The 23,721-nt window shown below is 28.7% G+C and overlaps 2 protein-coding genes and 1 pseudogene across 2 annotated transcripts; 2 read left to right on the top strand and 1 right to left on the bottom strand.

The window, feature by feature from the left end:
- Positions 1-2,216: 2,216 nt before the first annotated feature.
- On the bottom strand, positions 2,217-9,744 carry LOC100166999 (adenylosuccinate lyase-like). Its single transcript, XM_001945620.4, has 9 exons — positions 9,589-9,744; positions 6,180-6,383; positions 5,411-5,535; positions 5,137-5,294; positions 4,705-4,856; positions 4,378-4,595; positions 4,124-4,304; positions 2,442-2,618; positions 2,217-2,372 (listed from the first exon to the last, which is right to left on the bottom strand). Exons 1-9 carry the CDS (start codon positions 9,727-9,729, stop codon positions 2,283-2,285), a joined length of 1,446 nt encoding a protein of 481 aa, XP_001945655.1. The 5' UTR covers positions 9,730-9,744; the 3' UTR covers positions 2,217-2,282.
- Positions 9,745-11,371: 1,627 nt separating this feature from the next.
- Positions 11,372-14,282, top strand: LOC107884352 (inhibitor of growth protein 5-like). Its single transcript, XM_029485728.1, has 6 exons — positions 11,372-11,436; positions 12,955-13,189; positions 13,246-13,484; positions 13,551-13,671; positions 13,736-13,962; positions 14,141-14,282. The coding sequence occupies exons 2-6, from the start codon at positions 13,153-13,155 to the stop codon at positions 14,240-14,242; spliced, it is 726 nt and encodes a 241-aa protein (XP_029341588.1). The 5' UTR covers positions 11,372-11,436; positions 12,955-13,152; the 3' UTR covers positions 14,243-14,282.
- A 2,913-nt stretch (positions 14,283-17,195) lies between these two features.
- LOC115034562 lies at positions 17,196-23,715 on the top strand (annotated as a pseudogene).
- Positions 23,716-23,721: the final 6 nt, after the last annotated feature.

Genomic DNA, 23,721 nt, shown 5'->3' with positions numbered 1-23,721 from the left:
CTGACCCCCCCCCCCGTAAATACGCCACTGGTGGCAATGTTTTGCCATTGAGAATTCGGGTGGTTACCCCTCCGGGAACTAGTGGCATCGGCTGGTGCTGGCACTCAGAGCACATCAGTGATTGAAGCCAGACACCATAATAGTAAAATAGTAAAAATAAAAAGTAATAGGAATAGTCGTTGTGTGCTAACAGGATCGGCGTTATATGATTTTGACATATATTTGCACCAACAATATTGAGGTACAAATACCTATTTTATTTGGATTGATATTTTACACATTTATGCATTTAAACTATTACAAACTCTAAAAGATCTCTTTTTCAGACTCTTAAAGATCCATACACATACCTATTTTTACATATTTTGGCAATATATTATAATTTATAATTTATATTGCTATAATATCATCGCCTCGCCACCGCCTGTGGTTTAGTGTCAGTAGTAGGTAAACGGTAAATTTTGATGAAAACCGTTTTCTTAGTCGTAAATGTATTAGTATTCTATTTAAAATTATGAACCACGCGGTGGTGAAGAATGACGAATATTTTCGGATGGAAAATGATCGTCGATGATTCGCTTGACAGGGCCGGCGTTATACGACTTTGATGGTAGGGTGAAATCAAGTATTCGCCAACTAAAATATAATTTATTCCGACTGTAAAAATGTCGATCCATAATTTCTTATAACAAACAATATGAAGTACCTAAAAAAATTTCTGGTTTTTTTTGTATAATAGGTAAGGTACGCTAAAAAAATTAAAATTTGATAAATATTATACTAAAAAAGGTGGGTAAGTGGATTTCGCTCTGCTGTACAGTAGGTTACAAGTGGGTCACTGTATAATGGATGGTGTTAAATTTGAATTCAATGATATAATATCATTGTATAAGAAAAACGATTCTGAGCGGAGACGGTATGTTAGTCTAGGTATAAGACATAATATTATATTAGGTACCTATAATAAATTCCAAATTAATCATATCATAATATTTATTAGGTACTTATAACGCGTTATACATCAACAAAAAACCGTGGTACTATCATAGATATATAATAGTATACTTTAGAAGTTTCAAGTACCCACGAATAATATTACACAATCACAACAAAATAACTAAAATAGTTATCCTAGGTTTTTAATATGTAATTTCGTCCAAATTTGTACTTAAAATGACTATAAAAATAAACTGCGTAAATGTATTTTTTAGATTTTTTGGTAACAGAATTAATTACTTACGTGGAATCTTGTTTTAAATTTTCAATTCTTAGATACAAAAATTGAACATTTTATAAATTTTTAACTACAAAATAATTTTTCAAATTAAAATTTGATAAATTGTGTCCAAATTTGATCTTTAAATGCTTATAAAAAAAAATTGTGCCTATGTATAGGTTAGGTATGTGAGGCATGTTAGGTATATGACACTCGTGTTGTGTTAATGAAACATAACTGCACTATAATTGACATACATTTGGTGAATACAATTAAGTAAATTAAGTTAAAAAAAAATCAATTGTAATAAAAAACTATGAAAGTGTTTAAGACGATTCCATGTGAACAAACTAAATCGAAGAAATTACAGTCTAGACAAGTTTTTAAAGAGTATATTTCAAAAATTCTTTAATGTAGCTCTTTTAAAAATAATGTTTTATGACTTTATTATATCGTACATATTTTTCAGGGGGGGGGGGCGAGATGACTGAACTGTCTTCTGAGGGGCTAGAGCCCCACCTTGTCCCCCTTGGCGCCGTGCCTGACAATGTTTAGTTGCATTAGACACAATTTCACATAGGTCCTTAAATCAATTTTAATATTTTTTATGGCAGTTGCCTGTGAAAACTAAAAGTAGGTACTTATATCTAAGTGTTTAAGAGAAATTTGTAGATACACCTATATTACTTTACAATTTATGCAAACAACTACACCAGTTAATTTTAGTGATACAGGTTATTTAATAGGTATAATAATATTATAATATAACAGAAACATATATTTATATTTATATATTTTAAAAATATTTGTTTAAATTTCATATGGCTCAATAATACTTTATACGATTTTCTATAACTTTTAAATGTACCATGGGATTTTAACATGATTTCTTCAAATTGGTAACATTTTAAAGGGGGAAAAATGAAAATAATACAATTCTTTAATAATTTTATTGTTAAAACATAAGGCTACAATTTTTTAGTAAAATTCACTAATTTAAAGAGTGTAAGCATTTGAAAGTATAATGTTTGGTGAATTTTAGTAGGTATTTAAAAAGTATTGTGATTTAGATATCCAGTTTTGTAGCTGTAGTTTTGATCTTGGAAATGTATTTGTTGACCACAGGCTGTACTTCTTCTTTTAGAAAATGGTTTACCTTTAAACAATCAACCACCCATGTTATTTAAGTTTAAATAAACATAAAATGCATTCATTCGATATTTACCTGATCGGGTGCACACCCAACGAAAGTAGATGGATCTAAAAGATGAGATAACTGATCCAAAATTGGTGCAAAATAAGGATCTTTCACAATTCTGTCCAATAGATCATTGTCTTTACCGTCTAGACGAACTGTACTAGCTGCCTCTAGTGATAAAACTCTTATTTTTTCATGGCACACCTAAAATTTGTTTTTATTTATTTATACAATTTGATACAATAGAACAATTTTATTTAGATACCTAGTAAAATCAACATTTTTAAAAATATTTTTGTTCTATTATTAAAAAACCACTATTATTATATTCACCCTTATGATTCAGTTATACAAAACACTGGCCGATAACTTTCAGAGTTTTTTATTTGAAAATATTAAATAGCATCTGATTGCCCAGTTCTATAATGAAATGCAAAATATAACAAATATACCTATCTTAATTGTATTTTATGTTCATTTAAATTGGATTTTAATTTGTCAAGGCATTTAAAATGTTCTTGTTTCTAGTTAATTTTAATCTTCAGCCTATTTATAACTTAATCTGACATTTATTATACCAATCGATTAATATATCTACATCTAGTCCGAGAGTATATTTTACTTAATATTAATATGTTGTAGATAAACAATAATCAAATATTATATTATTGATGGGTAAATAGGCTGATAACTATAGTCTATAGCAGTGTTTCTCAACCTTTTTAACGTCACGACCCCCCAAAATAGGGGAAAATAAAATGAGTCACCTCACGACCTCCCTCCCTTATAATAAAAACTTTTGAATATAAACCAATCTCAGATATCACATTCATTTATACTTTTTACTTAATTATTCATAGTTTATAGTGTATTTCGTCCCCATTCCAAAGTTCCCTATGGACATTTCTATATTATTTACACTAAAAGTTATGTCATATATGTTAACTATATTTGTAAGTGATATATTTTTTTTATTAACTATTTATACTATCAATATTGTTATATGGATAGTTTGGTATCTATGTCTTCAATAAACATAAATTTAATATTATACGTATTATATTATAATATAGAGACCTACTTAAACAGTTACACACTATGTCACGGTTATTTTATGTTTCAATAAAATAATACCTCAGTAGGTCTACGTTTTTAATTCAAATTCCATAAACATATATCAACTTATAGACATAATATTTTATTTTATAAGTCCAAAAATACGTTTTTTGATAATCTGCTTTGGCAATTTTTTTCGAACTTTCAGTGTATGCCAAATGTAACTATATGTTGTTTTTGCTTGTTTTAATTGATTTTCTTTTAAGCAAAGTAGTCATTTCTGAATGGTTGTAAATAATATAACACTATGAAAGAATTATTTACTTTAGTTAAAATTAAAATACAAACTATTAAGTTGGACTTAGCGTGTTTTACGTATATGTAATTGGTGACCTGGCATAGGTTTTCATATAATTTTTGTTAATTCAACAAAAATAACATACCAATTTCACAAAATTGCATTTATCGGCAATAGTATTCAATTTTTAAAATTAAAATGATACCTATAGTATGACTATTATTTAAACATGTAGTAAAATAAATAAAATTATTAATTCGGTGGTTTCCATACTAAGCCATGGATGGTGAATAATTGGGTCAAATTTTGTACCAAAACCAAAAATATTTATGTTTGCGTAGTGTCTGTTATTTACTTGTCTATCTCCTCCAACTTTGACCATTGCAATGATGATGTTTTCTGTTGCCATAAAGGGTAAAACTTTCTCAATATTTCTTGAAATCACTTTAGGAAATACACATAACCCTTCAAGGATATTTTGCAATGTCAGAACTATACTGTCCGCAGCCAAAAATGCTTCTGATAAACACAATCGCCTAAAATGCCAAAAACATAGTTTAAAAGTTTTTTTCAAAAATAATTATGTTACAAAAACCATTTAACACAGACCTATTTGCGCTGTCGTCCAATGTTCGCTCTAACCACTGTACAGAGGCAGTAGACAAAGGATTGTTAACCAGATTCATAAGATACCGAGCAATAGAGCAAACTCTTTCACTTCTCATTGGATTTTGTTTATAAGCCATTGCACTTGAGCCTATTTGAGTGGGTTCAAAAGGTTCTCCAATTTCATTCATACCGGCCAATAGCCTCAAATCTGTACACATCTGTACAATACATAATACATTTATATTATTATATGTACTTTTATCAAAATAAAATACCTATAACTTGTATAATACTATAGGATCACCTTATAATATTATTTTAATATACCTTATGGACAACAGCCCCAAGAATGCTCAAGGATGAAACAACTTCTGCATCAACAATTCGAGGATATGTCTGACCTGTGACAGAGTATGAATCTGGGAATCCAGCGAGTCTAGTTACCCTGATATCCAATTCTCTAACTTTTTCGTAGTCACCTGTAAAACATTGAAACATAATTTTATATATATATATATATATATACAATATAATTTATTAGTAGTTATATTATACAGTGCAAAATAAATCAGGGAAGATTTTTGGATTTACATTATTTATTATTACTGTATCATTTGTTCATAAAATATTGTGTGTACAAAATAATACAAATTTTAGTATATTATCCATCGAATTTATGTATGGATAATTCCCACTCCCCTACATTAACAAGTGTATGCATATATAAATAGAAGGTAGGAGAGAAGAGTGATAAATTACCGTTGAAAAGTTGCAAGAATGACGCTTGGGTACCCGTAGTTCCTTTGATACCACGAAACTTGAGGTCAGCACGAATACGACTTATGTTTTTTTCGCACAAAATCAAATCCTGTAACCAGAGACACGCGCGTTTGCCGACCGTAGTGAGTTGAGCCGGTCTGAAAATAGCAGTGTACAATTATTATGAATTATTTTACTTTATAATTAAACTTTAAATGCACAATATTATCTATATATTTTGAGTATTTATTATTTATATAGGTAATATAATTACTGTAAGTGAGTAAAACCCAATGTGGCCAAATGCTTGTGTTCATCCGCAAATTCGCCCAATGTTTTTACGCAACCGGCCAGTTTCGGTAACAGTATGTCCAAAGCGTCCCTTAAAACTATCAGGTCCTAAGAGAAAAAAAATTCCATGTTGTACAAATTAAAATTTTCAATAACACCGTTGTAACTGCTGGATATCACACACAGAAAATTAGTTCAGTGGGTGCAAAATTAATTTAAATTGTACTCAATATTCGTATAATTATAGTATTTTATAATATGAACATTAAAATCTAGATTTTACAAATCTTAGTAGGTGCAACTCTGTGGGTTTGCCTGAGATATCTTAAGTCTGAAGTTACTAATAGGTACCTATAGCGATAGTCTTAAACTCCTAGCTTGTCATGCTGGCCGCTGGGAATCATTCACATACGACATATATAGGTCATAGGTACATCGGAATTATTCGGATTTTCTGACAAGTATTTTTTGTTTACTTCAGAAATATTATATTTAATTATTATAGTCTATAAGCTATAGGAATACATAAAACTGATGTTTAATTCGATTTTTATGTATCGAAGTAAAATAACTACTAAAAAAAATTCTGTTTTGGAATAAGACATTAAAACACATTCATCGCTCCGCTTAGAATCTAGCCAAGCAGGTATACACACCAAGCAGGTATACACAATTATAATATAATATGACCTATATACGACTCAACGCCAACTTGAGCTATAGATAGTGCGGTCACCCACGTTTGTACTTACGGCGTTGTCTCCGATGTCGCAGGAAGTGGCGCCCAGGTGAATGATAGGCCCGGCTGTCGGACAACATGCGGCATACGTGTGCACGTGAGCCATGATGTCGTGTCGGGTGAGCTTCTCTTCTTCGGCGGCCGCCGCAAAGTCCACATTGTCCACGTTGTCATTCAGCTCCTTTAGCTGTTGGTCGGTTATGTTCAGTCCCAGTTCCTAAAATCATAAATTTCGATTGTTATAAATGGTGACATTTCGAGTAGAAACCTACACCTGTATATAGAAGCGTATAATTAGATATAGAGTTACATTCAAATAAATACCTAATATATACATTATGTTTGGTAGGTACGTAATTATATACTGACAAAAATCAACAAAAGTCCTTGTGTAGCCGTGTAGGTATAAAGACACAAATGCTGCACTACATTGACTCCTATTTGGGTGGTCTAAAGTACCCACCTATTGACATTGCCCCTCCAACAAAAAAACTATCATCGATTATGTAATAACATTTTGAGTTTGATAAAGATAATGTATAATGTATATAATTGGCTCAACTATGAAAATAACTCAAAAAATATTAATATAATATTTCAGTTTATTTGTCGTAAGCCATATAGTTACAGGTATTTAGGTATTATGGTTAGAATATAAAATTGTGTAGGTACCTATATTTAGGTAGGAGCTTAACCTAGAACTTTTACAACGCGTTATTTCATTCATCAGGTCATTATCTTATTATTAATCTTAGTGAAATTTTGCCAAATTTTTATTTTTTTAAAATGTTATATAGTTAATAAAATAAAATAAATCCGTGGAACGCTCGACAGTCCAGTAAACTGCCAACATAATATGTACAATAGCCAATTTCATATAGTGCTCAAATAGTATTATATATATAGGTCCTTAGTAGGTGCGCGTTTTTAATTCAAATTCCATAAACACATTTCTACTTATAGGCATAAGGGAATATTATATTTTATTAATATTAAAATAAATTATCAATTTTATATCAAGTATTTCATAAACATTTTTATTACACATAACGTCATACCAGTTAAAGTATTTATAATAATCAAAGAAAAAAAATTAATTTTATTATATTATACCTAAATAAATAAAATATAATTAAAAAAAAAATAAAAGTATTTATACATAATTATAATGCCTTAATTGTAACTTTGATAAATGTAATTAAAAATAAAGGCCTGATTTTTAAATATATTAATCTTTTTCATTATTTAAATAAAGATAAAAATTAACTTGTTATGTAAAACCTAGAGGAACATTTAAGTTTAAAGATAGTTCCCTTAGTAATGATTTGTTGGAATGTTCTATAGATTAATGGTTTTTACAAATATTTTATATGTTAAAAAATTATGTATAATGTATTTAATGACTGTTAAAAATTATATAATTTTATATTTTTGCACTGTATTTCAGTTTTCTAAAATTAATCTACAAGTAGGTATATGGTATATAAAATAAAATTATTTTTCAAAATCTCATTAATATTTGTCTCAAGATATCACAGACAAATGATATTTTAATGTCTAAATACTAATGGAATATTAATGTTACACATCTAAGCTCATAAAATCATTATTTTTTTAATCATTTCTTAGAATGAAGGGTTATATGTATTATGGTATAGACATTATTTAAAACTAATTTCAGAAAAGTATAACGATTTGTCAACAAGAATGTAGGATATTATTTATTTTATTTAAGTATCTAGATATCTATCACATTCTTGGTGGTTGACACTGATAATCTTTCCATAATATGGTATCCGTGTTAAAAGGTTGGTTAATACAACTTGAGTATTTTCTAATATTGTATTGATGTTTTAACTGGTGACAAGAGATGAATTTTCATTATACATAGTAAAAAAAGATATGTTCATGTTTTTGGCTATGGGAAGTAACTTTTGTCCTAAATATGCAGATAAGAGATATATTCAAAGTACCTCTAACTGTTAATCTTGCTCATTGGGTTTGGTATTACTTGAGATTGTTTTGGAATTTAGAATTTAGCATATAGTTTGTACCTACTCTGTTTAGTAGTGGATAAATAATTTAATTTGAAAAAAATGTTTTTTTAAATGTGTGTATTTTTGTTGGTAAAGTAAATCCAAAATCTTTTGAACTGTTGTAATTAGTCCAAAAAGTGTGCAATGGTAATCTTGGTAAGCTATTTTCTAATTCATTAATATTACAATTTTCTGCAACAGAATTTGATGTATTAAGCTTTTTAACTTCTTTTGGTTATCGATGGGGTTATTCTCATTAAATCTAGATAGATGAAGAGGAGTTTCCATATGAGTAACTGGTGCAAAATGTTTATATTTCTTGTTATTATTTGTATGTAACGCCAAGTTAAAATTTTCTTTGCTAGGACAATCGTTTATATGTTTTTATGTTTAAAAGGTTTAAGCAACATAGCTTTGGGTGAAGTTGGTGGCAATACATTAATACGTTGATTACTTTTGTTAGGAATAATGGGAACGAATCGCACTCGGTTATCATGTGGGCTTATTGGCAGCTTGTCAGCCTGATATTTTATATTATATTAATACTTATTCCTATTAGTAATAATAGGTAGGTTGAATTAACTTTTGTAAAAAACCAATTACATGTGCATACCTACTGTCCTAAAATAGTGACATTAGTGATAGTAAAACATTCAAACTTAATTTTTTTTTTTAATTCTTGTATTACTATTAATAACTTATAAGGAACCTGTATTACATTTTAAAGCTTTTAAACTAATTTTTTTTTCGACATGTATAGATAAAAATAATATAAACCGAGTAGGTACCTATATTTGAAATTTTTGATTATAAAGGTTACCAAACAATTTATTATAATCAAGGAAACTTCCATCAAATTTTATGATTATAGCATATTTTCCTTGATTTCTTCCTACTAGAAAAAGTGTCTTCAGAATCCAGACACATTGCAAAATTAATAGGTACATTCATTGCTACACCCAGAATCTAAAATAGAAAAGGACAGAATATAACTTAATTCTCTAAATATATGTATTATGTTATATTAAAAATTGCCAATATATTATTATCTATCTTATGGTAAATTATACACCTACTTACGAGGTAAGATTTACATTTTAGTATAACAACACCTAAAAGACCTACACAATAAACTATGTATCTGTACCTACAAAAAAATTGTATAGATACAATAAACAGAATTTTCCAAGTGGCAATTAATAATAAATTTAATTGTGTCATTTATATATATATATATATATATATATATATAAAAGAAGAATAGGTAAATACAAACAGGTATAATTACCGACCTATTTATGATATTACATTTTACGATTTTTAACAATTTGTCAATAAGTTTGTAATCAGAATGTTCTGACATGGTAAATAAAATATAAAATTTACCTGTTCAGCTTGGGCTAGTAAAGTCCAAAGGCTTCTCCATGTAGTAAATTTTTTCTTGTCGCTAAAATTGAATTTCATTTCTGTCGACGCATATCTTGTCGATAGAGGAGACACGTAGGTATCATATACAGAGTTAGACATGATTCGAGAAAGAATAATCTAAATTAAACTATAAGCTTAAATCGGAAAAAATAATATCAATATGAAGGTTAATGATTATTAAATATTTTTAAGTTGAAACAAGATTGAAATATGATGTAGGTAGAAAACTTGAAAAGTAGAAAATGCGATTTGTCGAATTCATAGACGACGTATAAATTAATCATTAGTCAATAATGGACAGCGCATTCCACTCCGCCCCTCAAAAGCATTATGTTAACAATAAAATATAACAATTGGCAGAGTTTATTGTAACACAATTTTTTATTTGGCAGTAGCCACACTGTATATTATTACTTTGTTTCTTTTCTCGCTCACTCAATATAGTATACCCTGACTTCTCTCTCTTTGCGCTGTCTATTAGTTTATAGGTGTATGGTCGAATTATATTAAAAATGTGCATAAATAGTGTATGCTGATTAGAGGAATCTAGGAAAAAAGGCAATTGAAAAAAAAGCGATAAAAAAAAAACAAAAGCATGAATTTATGAAAAAATGCAAAATATGAATTTTTTCATTTTCAGTTATTTGTTTATCCGTACTTAAAACTGCTGGACACTTTAATGAAGACTTTTTGGAACATCGTCATTTAATTGTTTCAAAGTTGCGTAGTATATATGTGTACATATGACCATCAAGACAAATTTTGTCATTTTGTTTGTTAGATTTAATTATTTTCATTGTTGCTGGTAAAATAATAGAACAGTCGAGAACACAGCATAACAATAGGTATTAACATATTATTGCGAAAATACCAATATAATATTACTGTTGATATTTCATCAATTATCGAAAAGCTGAAAACCTAAATACCCACCTATTTCATTATCTGTCTTTGAATCATTATAAGATAAGTTTGAAATATGATTTTGACATTTTTATTATACCTTGTCGTATTATTTGTCAATTGTTACCCTTTATGATTTTACGAGTCATATCAGAGGTATATAATCGCAAATAATCACTTGCTTAGTGACTTATTTGATTATTTCTCATCATGATTTTATTAGCCTCACGAATTAAAATAATATGCTTAATTCGTGATTAGCCTTTAAAAATTAAAAATAATTTTTTAAAATATCATTATATAATATTAAATATATTATCAAAGACATGAAGTTCAAGTATCTAGTACCTACATTTCTGTGTACCTACTACAGTATTACCTACTAACTGATTTGTATATAGTAGATATATTAGAAAATAGAAACTCTAAACAAAACCACGTACAATAATTTAACTTGAAAACTTTTTTATTATGAATTATGATTGTATTCTGAAAGTAGTAAATTGCAGTGATAGCATAATTGTATGTAATATGTATTATTAAGAAGCAATTAACGATATTATATTTATAGTGATAGCATCAAGCAATGCAGTTAAATAAAAAATATTTAAATATTAGTTCAAATTATGTAATCAGGTCAGTTGGGGTAAGGGCGAATCCCAGATATTACGGATTGTAAATTCAGTTTGTGAAAGTCTGTCGACAATGGAATTGTTTTAGAAGATACATGGAATATAATACGCATGTGGTTGGTCACAGTGTCACAGTTATAATTAGTTATTATGTTATCAGACTTTACACTCAGCATTTTATTATCATTTATTTTACAAAGTACCAAAGTAAAGGTCCGTTTGCCATTCTTTTGAGCCAGTTTCTGTAATAATTTCCAGTCTTCAAACTAAGGTAAGTTTTGCTATTTTATGTTTAGATTATGATTGAAGTATTAAAATTAACATTATTGCTAATGAATTTTACTTAAATGCGGTTACGCACTTTCCCCTTTTAAAATGTATGGCGGGGAAAGTGAGACGATCGTCTGCGAGTGAGTGCTACATTATACCTATTTTATGATGACATATAGTTATATAGTATAACTAATGATATAATCAACACACACATTTATAAAGAACTTTAATGTTCTGTCATTTTTTAGCCGTTCAGAATTTTTTCACTCTAAAAACACTGAACTATGGGTAATTACATGTAGTTTCATGCACTTCCCTCAAGAAGTTCCACAAATGTGTATTGATATCATTTTTATCTATGTTATATCACCTTGTTTTAATATTATAATATGTTTGAAGAAAAGACCAGAGCCCATAATTAAAAAAATTATCTCTTATTCTATAAGTCATATATTATGACTATGGGATTGATTTATTCAATAATATCATTAATAAAAATTCAAAAATGTATGTTTATCGTTAATTTATTTTACTTTATACTTTTATACTTTTACGCATCAAAAATATCATTCATCTCTTCTATAAACCCATGATAATTTTATTTTTATTGAATTGATTTGTGTTAACCATTTTTTACTAAATATCTGAAAATATACAAGTTATCAATTAGCTTATTGTTATGTATATACCTAATATATTATTATGCATGTTCTTTAATGCCTAGTCCGTATAATAAATAATAATAAATATTGTAAACTTCCCCAGATGGTGTGGCGTGTGACTGGCGCTGTCTGGAGAAGTTTACATAAAGCAGCAGTATTTGTATAGCGAGTAGTAGCCTGCGCTGTTTCGCAAGGTTGAACCGGCGCTTGAACGTTTAAAAAGTGATCAATAAAGTCGTTAATATTGTTATTTGAATCAGTTGTTTGTTATTTCTATTAAATTGTTGCTCCTATCTGACAGGAGAAGTTAACAATATATTCTGTTTATTTTTCAATACATACTAGTGATAAATATTCTTTTTCTAATTTTCTTAATTAGCTCACACTGGGTCTATAGGACTTATAATTATTCGCTATGTAAGTGTTAGCTATTAGGTGATATTATCTTTTAGCATTTTAGTGTGCAAGTAGCAACTTGCACTTAGCAAGTATAATTGTAAAGAACGATCAAATATAGTATGTATGGTTGCTCATTGACTTGTGGTAAGAAGGAACATAAACTATAGAGTGAACCACATTTGTAGTATGGTTAGTAGTATGATTCATGTGGACAAAATAGTGTCGTAACTCGAAAATGTTCATTTTTTATATTCATTTGTCAGTTCTGTCCATGTTTTCAACTTAAGTTGGGTAAAATGTATTTGTAATCAATATTAGTATTATATATTATGCAATGCGTAGGATTGGATTCTACTTTCCGGTATATGAAATATATTATGATAACATTGTAGTTAATAGTTACTAACTGCTAACTGCTGTATTTAACCAATCACAACTTTGAATTTTTTTTCCAGAAATCACACGGTATGCCATATGGAGCAGTATACACTAACACTATATAAGAACACTAGTAATGTTGTATAGTAAGTAGTCTATGTAGCAGTCTGAAGTTACATGTTGATAAGGCACAGCAAATTCCAGATTGTTGTTGTATACAAGTGTGTTTTACTCAACATCTCCACTAAAGTTCTTTGCTAAGCTATAAATTAATAATGACTTCGACATCATACGTGGATAATTTTGAGGACAGTCAGTACTCTATTGTTATCGCATTTCAACAAGATACTAACAGATTGACATTTTAGGTTTGGAGAACCTTTCTGATACGTTAAATCGAAACTTAACTCTGATGCAAGAACTCGACTCGAGATGTCACCAATTGATGAGCAAAATTGACCAAACAGCCGACAATTATATGACAAATGTCAAAGAAAAATTGGTAGACAAAAATAATGAAACTTTGGCAAGCATACAAAGTCAGTTTGACACAGCGAAAAAATTCTCCGATGATAAAGTTCAATTATCTCTAAATACTTATAAAGTGGTATGAAGATTTTGATTTGTTGACATAACCCTAGAATTTGTCTACTATATTGTACCTATCTTTCAGGTGGATAAACATATTAGGAAATTAGATTCAGTATTAGCACGATTGAATGCTGAAATTGAATTCAAGGCTGAATTTAGAGATGCTGCCATCAATTCTACCAGAAATCTACCACTGAAAAAAGGTTTGTGGACAACATAATTTTAGTCCTGTTTAAGTTTATTTTATTGTATTACAAAATTTTTCAGGAGGTTCAAATATGACAAGTGCAGCACCTTCAGTCAGTGCTGTCAATGATGGAAAAAGCCTTACCAATGTTGCAGTAAATACTAGTTCCCTAAATACTGGTGCATTAGTTGGTGCTGGAGTTAAATATTTGGCTAAAGCAGACATGCCTATTGATCCGAACGAACCGAAATTTTGCTTATGCAACCAAGTTTCCTTTGGTAAAATGGTCGGCTGTGATAACCCAGACGTAAGCATTTAAATTTAAATTTAATAGTTATTTATACATTGTTTCATTTTATTTTATAAAAATATCTTATTTAATATTGTATCCCTTAAAACTTTAATAATGTTCAATTTTTATTGTAAACATTGTTTCATTGTTTTGTTTTTGTATATAATAATTTTTAATTGTGTGCTTTTATTAGTGTCCTATTGAATGGTTCCACTTTGGTTGTGTCAATTTGATTGCAAAACCCAAAGGAAAATGGTTTTGTCCCAAATGTTTAACAGATGAAAAGGAAAAATAACACATTTTTAAAATAAAATGTATTTAAATCTTATATATATACCTAGGTACGTCATTTAATATGTTTGTTTATGCTAATTTGATTGATTGTAATGTTATTATTGTCATTAAATTGCATGAAATTTTCAGATTAACATTTTTGGGCAGCTATTCTAGCAGTTATGGCATCCCAGTACAATTTAGGAGGGGTAGAAAACATCTATGCCAAAGGATGTTTTATATTGTTTCTTTGTACTTAATATTTTAAAATTAAAACAGCATATTGTATTAGTTAATTGATTTATACTATTTAATGACTATGATAGTATGGAAGTCTTAAATAGGTCACATTAAAGATACTAATGAAATAGTTTTATAATGAGAAAATTATATGAACAAGCATCAACCATAGTTAAGATTTTTAATTATTTTATTTATATTGTTTATAACATATCAAATTAATTATGTTGGATTTCAGACAAATAAAAAAAAAAAATGTTTGCTTATTATACATTCAAATGATGATTAAACTAAAAATATAAGTTTTGGTTTAAGATATCAAATTTAATATAACTTGTTTTTACCCAACCTGTGTTTTTGCTTACAGTGCTATGATATTTTGTACATTCTCTTAACACGTTGACTGCGTATGTCGTCTTTTTGTAGTTTTCACCTAGTGCGTATGATAAAAGTAAAAACAAAATAAATTTAAAAATTAAAAAAAAACTGCTCATAACGACGCATGTATACATATTTAAAAACATATGCGTTTAATCCACGCTAAATAATAATAAAAGAACATTCAGCCACGCGTAGTGAATATTAAACAATTTATTTTAAATGTATATTGTACGCTAAATGGCATTAAACGCATTGCTGAATGATCCTCATGACGCCAAATGGTGTCAGTACGCATTCAATGTGTCAAAAAGAACTTACCTATTGCTCGAAAAATAAAACGCTGTTGAACCTTAAATAAATGATTGTTGAGAGATATTGGATATTTTTTAATACTTGGGGTCCATAACCAAATGGAAAAATGAATATGCAAATTATTTATGAGGCATAAGTAGCATATTTCAAATGATTTTTAAAACTAATAACAACGTCTGTTTATTCAATACATTGTGCATTCATTCACAATATATAGTGTCAATTATGACCCTTGTGGCCCAACAATAAATGTAAATGGATAAATCTTTATAATTTCTTGATCTTTTATAAATAAAATTATTTTACTCTTGGGCAATAGGTAGGTACTATTTTAAAATTTATGAGATACCTATGTAGGTATTTCCTACCTAGCTGTGTGGTTTATAACTTATAGCTATAATAATTAATATTATTACTTTTATTAAAATATAATTTAGTATATTATTATATTTATTAAATAATTAATATAACCTAGTACAGTGCCTAAAATTCTTGAATTTTATTATTTTTCTACTGCACACCTACAAGCGCGGTGTTTAGCGGTGGGGACACAGGGCCCATCATAGACTACTTATAAATAATAACAGTGTTATCCTGTTCACTAAAAAAACGAACTCGTTCACATTCAAATTGATATTTTTTTCAAATGAACACGTTCACGGTCCTTGAAAATATGATGGTTCATTTAATTGATTTTATTTTGTTTTTATCATTTAAATACGAATACAAAATCGTGGAAATCATCTTTATTTTTGTTGTTTTATGTCCGTTTATTCGTAAAATTATATTATATTTTAACGTCTTAAAAATCGTTGAAATTCATTACATATATAAATTATTTAAACGTCGTTCACGTTCACGTTCTTATTTAAAAAAAAAAAAAACTAGTGACGTTCACGTATCGTTCACTAAAACGAGCGTTCGTTAACGTCGTTCTTTCCAAACACTGAATAATAATTACTTGTTGATCATTGAATTTTTGGACCAAAAAGATATCCCCCCTCCGGTAAGACGAATCAAATCCGCTACTGCACACCTAATTCCACTCCATAAAATATATTTTTAAAATAATAGAACTTTAGTTTGCCGTACGCGTATGAATTAAAAGCACCTACCTACTGGCTAGGTAGTGTAAAATTTTTAATTTTCTATTTCACGTTTCATATTTGTGATTGCACACAATTTTAGGTCCTGATATAGTAATACACTTTAACTACTTGAGGTTTAATTTTCAATTTAATATTGAAACGAAAACTTTCATAAACGCATAATGATATTGTACAATACCTACCTAATTTACTAATTAGCAAAATATAATCGAAAATGATAACATAAAATATTACGATAATTGATAACAAACACGAAACGAGCTTTATTAAACGAACGAAATTCGTTACGTACAACAACTGACTAGCTTGACGAACATCGATTACGAATATTTACGCGCCCACATTAATAATATTATGTTTCGTTCGACGATAATATACGAAATCAAATATACGAAATTTTGAAACATTACGTAAAAATGAACCAACATTTTGGTCTTTCGTTTTCCTTGCGTAGTTTTCGAGAATATAGACAGCCGCGGGCCCGACAGCGACAAACGGCCGATACCGTCGTCCAGGGTCGTCGGCTAGATAAATTCGGCCCACCGAGTTCTCCGTACCTACATTAACGTTTTCCGCGCATAGTTTTTTATTTTATAGTCTCAATTTCTTCAACTTTTAACTTATTTGCAGTCAGCGCGGCCCCGCCCTAGTGTCCTACTCGAGTGGCCAAAATTGTCGCGGCCCACCGAGTTTTACTCGGTAACCAACCCGGCCCCGCTCACGCCAAATGGCAAATGATATTTGGCTGCTATTACTTATCAGCTATTACTGATTATTTCGGATGACGGAAAATGTGTCGCGCTGTGCTCAAAAAACCGAGCGCGAACGCATGTCGGCGGCGCCCGATTTTCGTCCGTCGCTGCGCATAGCGCATTCCCGCCACGATTACAGGTTATCTATAACGTCGTATACGAGTTCCGAATACAACTGTGTTGTCGTTTACCACAAATTCGTTAGATTAATAATCGGTGACAAATTAATAGTGAACGGTTACTACTAAAAATGAACCGGCGGTAAAGTTCATTTGAATTATTAATTATTCATTTTACTCGTCGCGTATTCGAGTCCCGCGCTCACGCCGTCGAATCTATATGGGTAATCTATAATATTGTAATCTATAAATTCTGAGACGCCGCCTTCACTTATCAGCATTCGGTTTCGGTACATCTATCACGATTTAAGCCGATGCACTTAGATATATCTTAAATCGTGATATTTATCATAATATAACATTACAATATCAGTTTATTCGAAAAAGTGCGGTTGGACGCGGGACGAATACGACGGCGACGTATTGATATTGTTTTATTTCGCGTACCGGTGTATTTTTGATTTTGAGTGATGTTGTTATTTTGTTATGACTTGTTGATAGGGTGAACCGCAACAGTTGTCTTTGGTCATAATATTATATAAATTATAGTAAGTTGCCGGTTTGCCACGGTCGGACGATCGTCGCGTAACCACGTGAGTACCTGTTTTTTTTTTAATTTTTTATAATAATAACGCTACTGTTGTACAGATTAGGTACCTACTAATTATTATTATTAAATAATACAACGATTTCCACTTAATGCGATCACCGGTTTATAGAATCAACCGTTTATCGGACTCTAAAAACATAAACCCTAACCAAATCTTATGTTACGAATATCAACATTTTATTAAAATCACCATGTAGGTACAGGATAATTGAACCACTTTTGTAAACCTTTGTACTGGCTTGTATGGCTTTTCCAACTGATTATGTTAGGAGATCAAAAGCTAGTATAGGTACCTATTTGGTATACAATAAAATTGTATTTTTAAGCTTATCAGTGTATCGATATACCTACATCCCGTCGACTAGTATAATTCTTGTAGTTCCGGCTTAAGAAATGTTCTTAGATTATGTCGAGCAAACGGAAAGATTTATCTATAAAATAACAATTGTTTACTATTACAATTGAAAGTGAAAATGAAAATGGATATTGGTCTGTTTGTTAGCTGATTACTGGTAAACTATGTCAATCTTAATTATTTATCTTATCTAAAAATCATGAATGATATAACTATATACCTATGTGTATAATGAATAATAATGTTATAATAATATTATAGATTTTATAGGTACTTACCTATCTTAATATATACATTGTTGAATGAATAATTTTTTATAAACAAATATAACATTAATTGTGTATTTGCAGTGGTCGGGACGCTACTGTTTTTTTTGTAGCACGCTAACGCTATTGCTACTCCCGCCAAAAAGTAGCACGCTTACGCTATTGCTACTCCCGCCAAAAAGTAGCTCGCTATCGCTAAAGCTACTTTTTTTTTAAATTTAGTGTACTATTTCTAGTCTTTAGTGTAATGCTATTGTTTAAATGTAGCGCGCTTCTTTTTTGCTACATTTTTTAAAAAATTTTTTTGATTTATTTAGATATTCACTTGAGTACTTGGTCATTATTTGTTAATGCCTACCACTATTTTCTTCAAATTTCGGAAGGCAGGTTTATTCAATGTATCTTATGTATTTTTGTAACAAAACTCAAAACAGATAAACGTTTTATTTAAAATTGCTAATTAGTAGTTTGTATTGATTAAACATTCGGTCACTGGGAGAAAGGATTTCATACAGCAAGGGGATTAGTGATTACAAAAAATTTTGATCTACTAAATATTTTTTAAAAAAGTTGATGGCAAGCATGGATCTTGAACATCTTACGCTCCGCTGTATAGTGTAAGTGGACCTTTTCGTTATGATGGAAGTGTTAAATCTGAATTCAATGATACATAGAATCTAAAATACTGTTTTTTTACATATAAAATTTAATACTTAAAAGAAACACAGAAAACGCCGAATGCCAAAAATATAGTGATAATGAAATATTAATATATTAATTATTATTTATCGTTCTGTATTTAATAATTGTAATAATACTCTTATGATTATAGTCTTATCTATAATCTACGATTACTGATTAGTGCGGTACGGGTTAAATCCGAAAAATTCAAAAATACACTCATATAGTCATCTTAATTAAAAAAATAAATATAAGTACATCATAATATTTTAATTATCATGAAATTGGTTAGAAGTAGCAACAAAATAATGAACATATTCGCTACGCCAACCGTAAATTTCTAGCGCGCTATAGTATTTCGCTACATTGTATATATTGTAGCGACGCTATGTTAATCACTTCAGCTAAAATTAGCGCGCTACTCCTGACCATTGTGTATTTGTATATAACTAGTTATATTATATTTTGTTACCTAAATTATGTTCAGTACCTACCTTTTAGACATCATTATTATTATTATTATTATTATAATTCCTTACAAATTCTAAAATTCTTACTACAGTATCTTTACATGTTTAAATTTTTTTTTTATAGACTTGTTGGCCAGATAATACATTTTAATAATGAAGTATATTTTAATATTTTCTAATTTCAATATAGTAATAATAATTTACTTTTTTTATGAGAACTTATATGAACAACCATCTACATTGTTGGCTGGATTTGTTTATAATATTACAATACATTAGGCAGGTAATTTACTTTACTACGGTGAGTTCCTGTTAATGTGATCATTGATTTATTGAATCAACTGTTCATTTGAATAAAAAAAGATAAGCCCAAACCAAATTGTATGTTTAAAATATTAAATTGACCTTTTATTAAAATAACTTAGTACCGGATAATCGAGCGAATAATTGAATTACTTTTATAAACATTTTTATCGATTTTATGTCTTTTCAAACTGATTATGTTAAGAGACCAACAGCTGGTATAGCTGGTATTTAATTTTTGGAATGCAATAATCTTGTTGATCACTGTTCAGCTAAAGATTATTTGATTATCGTATTCAATATATCACAGTTTAACAATTTGTTTTAGTTGCCCAACCAAAATTTAAATATTTAATACTATTGGCAGATAATTTTAAACCTCAGAAACACAAATATACAAATATGCAACATAAGTACTAACCACGGTTTAAGATTTACAGGTTAGCTATCGCCGGCCCGCTACCCGGTCAGATTGTGTTACGGTTCAGTAGTTCATATTTTCACCACACGCGTAAAGTGCTAGTAGTGAGTAGGGATATATTTTATTATAGTATATTATCCTAAAGGATAGAAATATAAAATGTATGATCATACATTTAGTATAAGTAATAAATATATTTATTTATGTACCTTTATGTCGATATATATTATTAAGGGATGGTAGTAGGGAAATTAAAAACATCCAATCATCTTCAAAACTGTTTAAATAATCTTCAAGCCCAGGCTGCCCAGTCAATTACCTACATAACTACCTATAGATATTTTATGAATGACATAAAAAAGCTATAATTGAGTACTACCTCATGTGATCTACCTACCTTATAATATAATAAGTACAATAATTATTATAATTAATAAAAATAATATTATATCGTAATTTTATTTAAATAATAAAATTAATTTTTATAGGTAAAAGAAATAATCCACAATGTATTCACTGTTATTGTGCGTTCAAATAGGTGCCTGGAACAAAAATGATTCACATTTATATTTATCAAGTTGATAGTTCCAAATTATTATTTGTTGACCATTTCTACAACAGCTGCCAGTCAATGTTAATTCATTACAATTACAATTTTTAATGTTGCCAATACTTTTGAACAATTATATGTACATTCACTGATAAACAATATACCTTCAAATTCTTAAACTAAAGGTCCACCTACATTTATTTGTTTAGAACTTTAAATAATCATGCAATATTACATTTTTTTATGATTACCGAATAATGATCATGACTAATGTTGAAAAAAATTATATATATATATATATAAATAATTATTAAACTGTACCTAAATACCTAATATTATTTTATCATTACCTACAATGGTTCATAATTTATAACTTACAAGCTGAGGTGGACAGTGGTTATTTACTTATTTATTACTGGATCAACTATACTATACAAACTATACTTTAATCTCTTGTATTAAATTAAAATGAATAATATACCTATATAATATTAAATTGTTTGAAATACTAAAAACGTCATTCTTTTCATTTGTTTTGTAATTAAATACAAATAATTTTCACTGCCTATTGAATATACATACCTATTTTCTTTATACTTACTATTATTGTTGTAATATTGAAAAAATTATAGTAATTCAGCTTCTTCAAAACTGTAAGAAAGAATTTCAAATAAGTTCTTTCTAGTGTTACACAATTTATGTTAACCTTAATTACAACAGCCACCAGACAATATTATCAAAACAAATTAAATAAAACATTAAATAATGCAACTAAACCACTAAAAAAACTAAAAGCCATGGTATTAATTATAAATAAATATCAAATAAAATGAGCGAAAAGCTTTAAAGTTTCTCTTAAGTTGAGATCAATTTGGCAATTTTTTTTTTGCCTGATTTTTTTTATATTAATGCGATTTTCTTGAACAGCAAAGTGGCGCATTCGCATTACAATAAAATTAGTCAGAATAGATTTGACAATTTCATTTTTATGTTCAAAGCAGGGAAATGAAAAAGGAAAACTTAAAGTATCTTCAACTGTTAGATCAAACACATTTTTTTGATTACAGTGTTTAGCAAAACATTCTTCTACATTGTATACAAATTGAAACAAGTGTATATTGGGATGTGTCAATCCTCCTTTTAGATTTTAGTTATATTGTTGTAATTTATAATATTTAACTTACAGGCTATAATAAAATATAATAATAATATAAAATATTATGTACCTATAACATTTTAAATTACTTAAGTATTGATAACCATGTACCCTCATTGATAAACCACTATGGACATACAAACAGACACTTTAGTAGTAGTAGTAAAAATAATATTAATACAATAAATAATTATTTATAGGTGTGTAATATACATATAAAGTATATACAAGTGCATGTACTATGGCAAATCCTATAGTACCAAAAAACATTGCTGACGACGTTACAGGGGCACCTGGTGGTAAGAGGAAAATGTCATCAGAACAGATTGACGTCATAAAAAAGCTTAAAGAGAGCAAAAAGCAACCAGGTAAGTGATTATTGAAACGTTTAATGTTTTAATTGTTTACTGTTTACTGAATTAATTGAATATTTATATTTTCAGACGAACTGTGCCAGTGTCCCCAAAAATGTTCAGTACGTGTACCGCAGCAATCCAAGGATGAGCTGTTAAAAATATTTGTAGAAATGAACAGCGAACAAGTGCAAAATACATTTTTACTGAAGATTATTAAGGCTCAACCTGTTGCTAATCGATTGTTTAGTAATGAGACATCTAATGGTAAACTATTAAGAAGGATTCATTGCAAGTACAAAATACCTTATATTGTGTCAGATAATTTGATGTCAAGTGAGTAGTAGACCAATGTTTTCTTAAAAAAAAAAAATTAATATTTTTTGAATAAGTTTGGTATCTTTTAATAAACAGGTAACTTAAAGATATTGAGTAATTTAATTGCTTAACTTGGATATTTAGATCAAACAAATTTAATTTATATCAACTCAACCAATTTCTATGAAATAAATACTAATTAAGATTATTCTTTTGTAATAAATTAATTTAAAAATATAATTATTTATTTTTCAAGTATAAATTGCATCGGTAAATTAATAATTGATACAATCTAATGAAACAATTAAATAAAATCTATACATTTTGATACCTATTATGAATTTGATTGATTTACTATAAAATTATTTATAACTCCAGTGAGCTTATTTAATCCATTGCTCTTGTCTAGGACTAATAAATTATTTCAAAAAAATTATAGACATGTTTTTCTTTTTATCAACTGTTAAAATATAACACAATAACTTATTGATGTGTTCTAATAAAATTTGAAAAACTAATGCAATGTCAATCTAACTACATTTTACAGATATAAATAGTGACTCTGATGAAGGTGAAGAATCAGATTTTGATGAAACATCTTCAGGGGCATCTTTGGATTCCAAAGATGAGAATGACAAGTCTTTAGAAGGTGATTCAATGGACGTATCAAGAAAGTTATTAAATCATTTCAACTGTGTGGATGTTTGTCAAAAAGCATTTATCAATCTGTTTGGTTTATCTGATAAACGTTTAAAAACTGTTAGAGAGTTATTGATAGTTAAAGCTCGTCAAAAAGCACATGAAACGTATGATGGAAAAAGAAGAAAACCAAATAGAAGTATCTTTAGCTAAGGATCTTGCACAGGGTTGTTTGCCATTGATGGCGCTTTTTAATAAAGAAGATAGTAAGAAAGTATCTGATCAGTTGATGACTGCCATCAGCAATGATATAAATTTAGTAAATAACTTCTTTTGCAATCAACTATGGAAACCAGAGTACATTAACCAAAAGCCATCTGAATGAGTATAAATTATTTTTAATGCATATTTTTATGATTTTAAATGGAATTGATTGGATTAGTATCTTGTTTAAATCAATTGTCAC

Source organism: Acyrthosiphon pisum, chromosome X (genome assembly GCF_005508785.2).
Source record: "Acyrthosiphon pisum isolate AL4f chromosome X, pea_aphid_22Mar2018_4r6ur, whole genome shotgun sequence".
In the NCBI taxonomy this organism is placed as follows: Eukaryota; Metazoa; Arthropoda; class Insecta; order Hemiptera; family Aphididae; genus Acyrthosiphon; species Acyrthosiphon pisum.
The sequence above is the reverse complement of the archived record's forward strand: the minus strand, read 5'-3'. Positions and strand labels throughout refer to the sequence as shown.

What these genes read in the sequence shown, in the direction of transcription:
- LOC107884352 (XM_029485728.1), top strand. Translation starts at nt 13,153, where the DNA reads ATGACTTCGACATCATACGTGGATAATTTTGAGGACA. An exon ending in AAATCTACCACTGAAAAAAG is followed by an intron (nt 13,672 to 13,735) that starts GTTTGTGGACAA and finishes AAAATTTTTCAG; the next exon opens with GAGGTTCAAATATGACAAGT. An exon ending in TCGGCTGTGATAACCCAGAC is followed by an intron (nt 13,963 to 14,140) that starts GTAAGCATTTAA and finishes TGCTTTTATTAG; the next exon opens with TGTCCTATTGAATGGTTCCA.
- LOC100166999 (XM_001945620.4), bottom strand. Translation starts at nt 9,729, where the DNA reads ATGTCTAACTCTGTATATGATACCTACGTGTCTCCTCTATCGACAAGA. An exon ending in GCGACATCGGAGACAACGCC is followed by an intron (nt 5,536 to 6,179) that starts GTAAGTACAAAC and finishes TTTTTCTCTTAG; the next exon opens with GACCTGATAGTTTTAAGGGA. An exon ending in AAGTTGGAGGAGATAGACAA is followed by an intron (nt 2,619 to 4,123) that starts GTAAATAACAGA and finishes AACAAATTTTAG; the next exon opens with GTGTGCCATGAAAAAATAAG.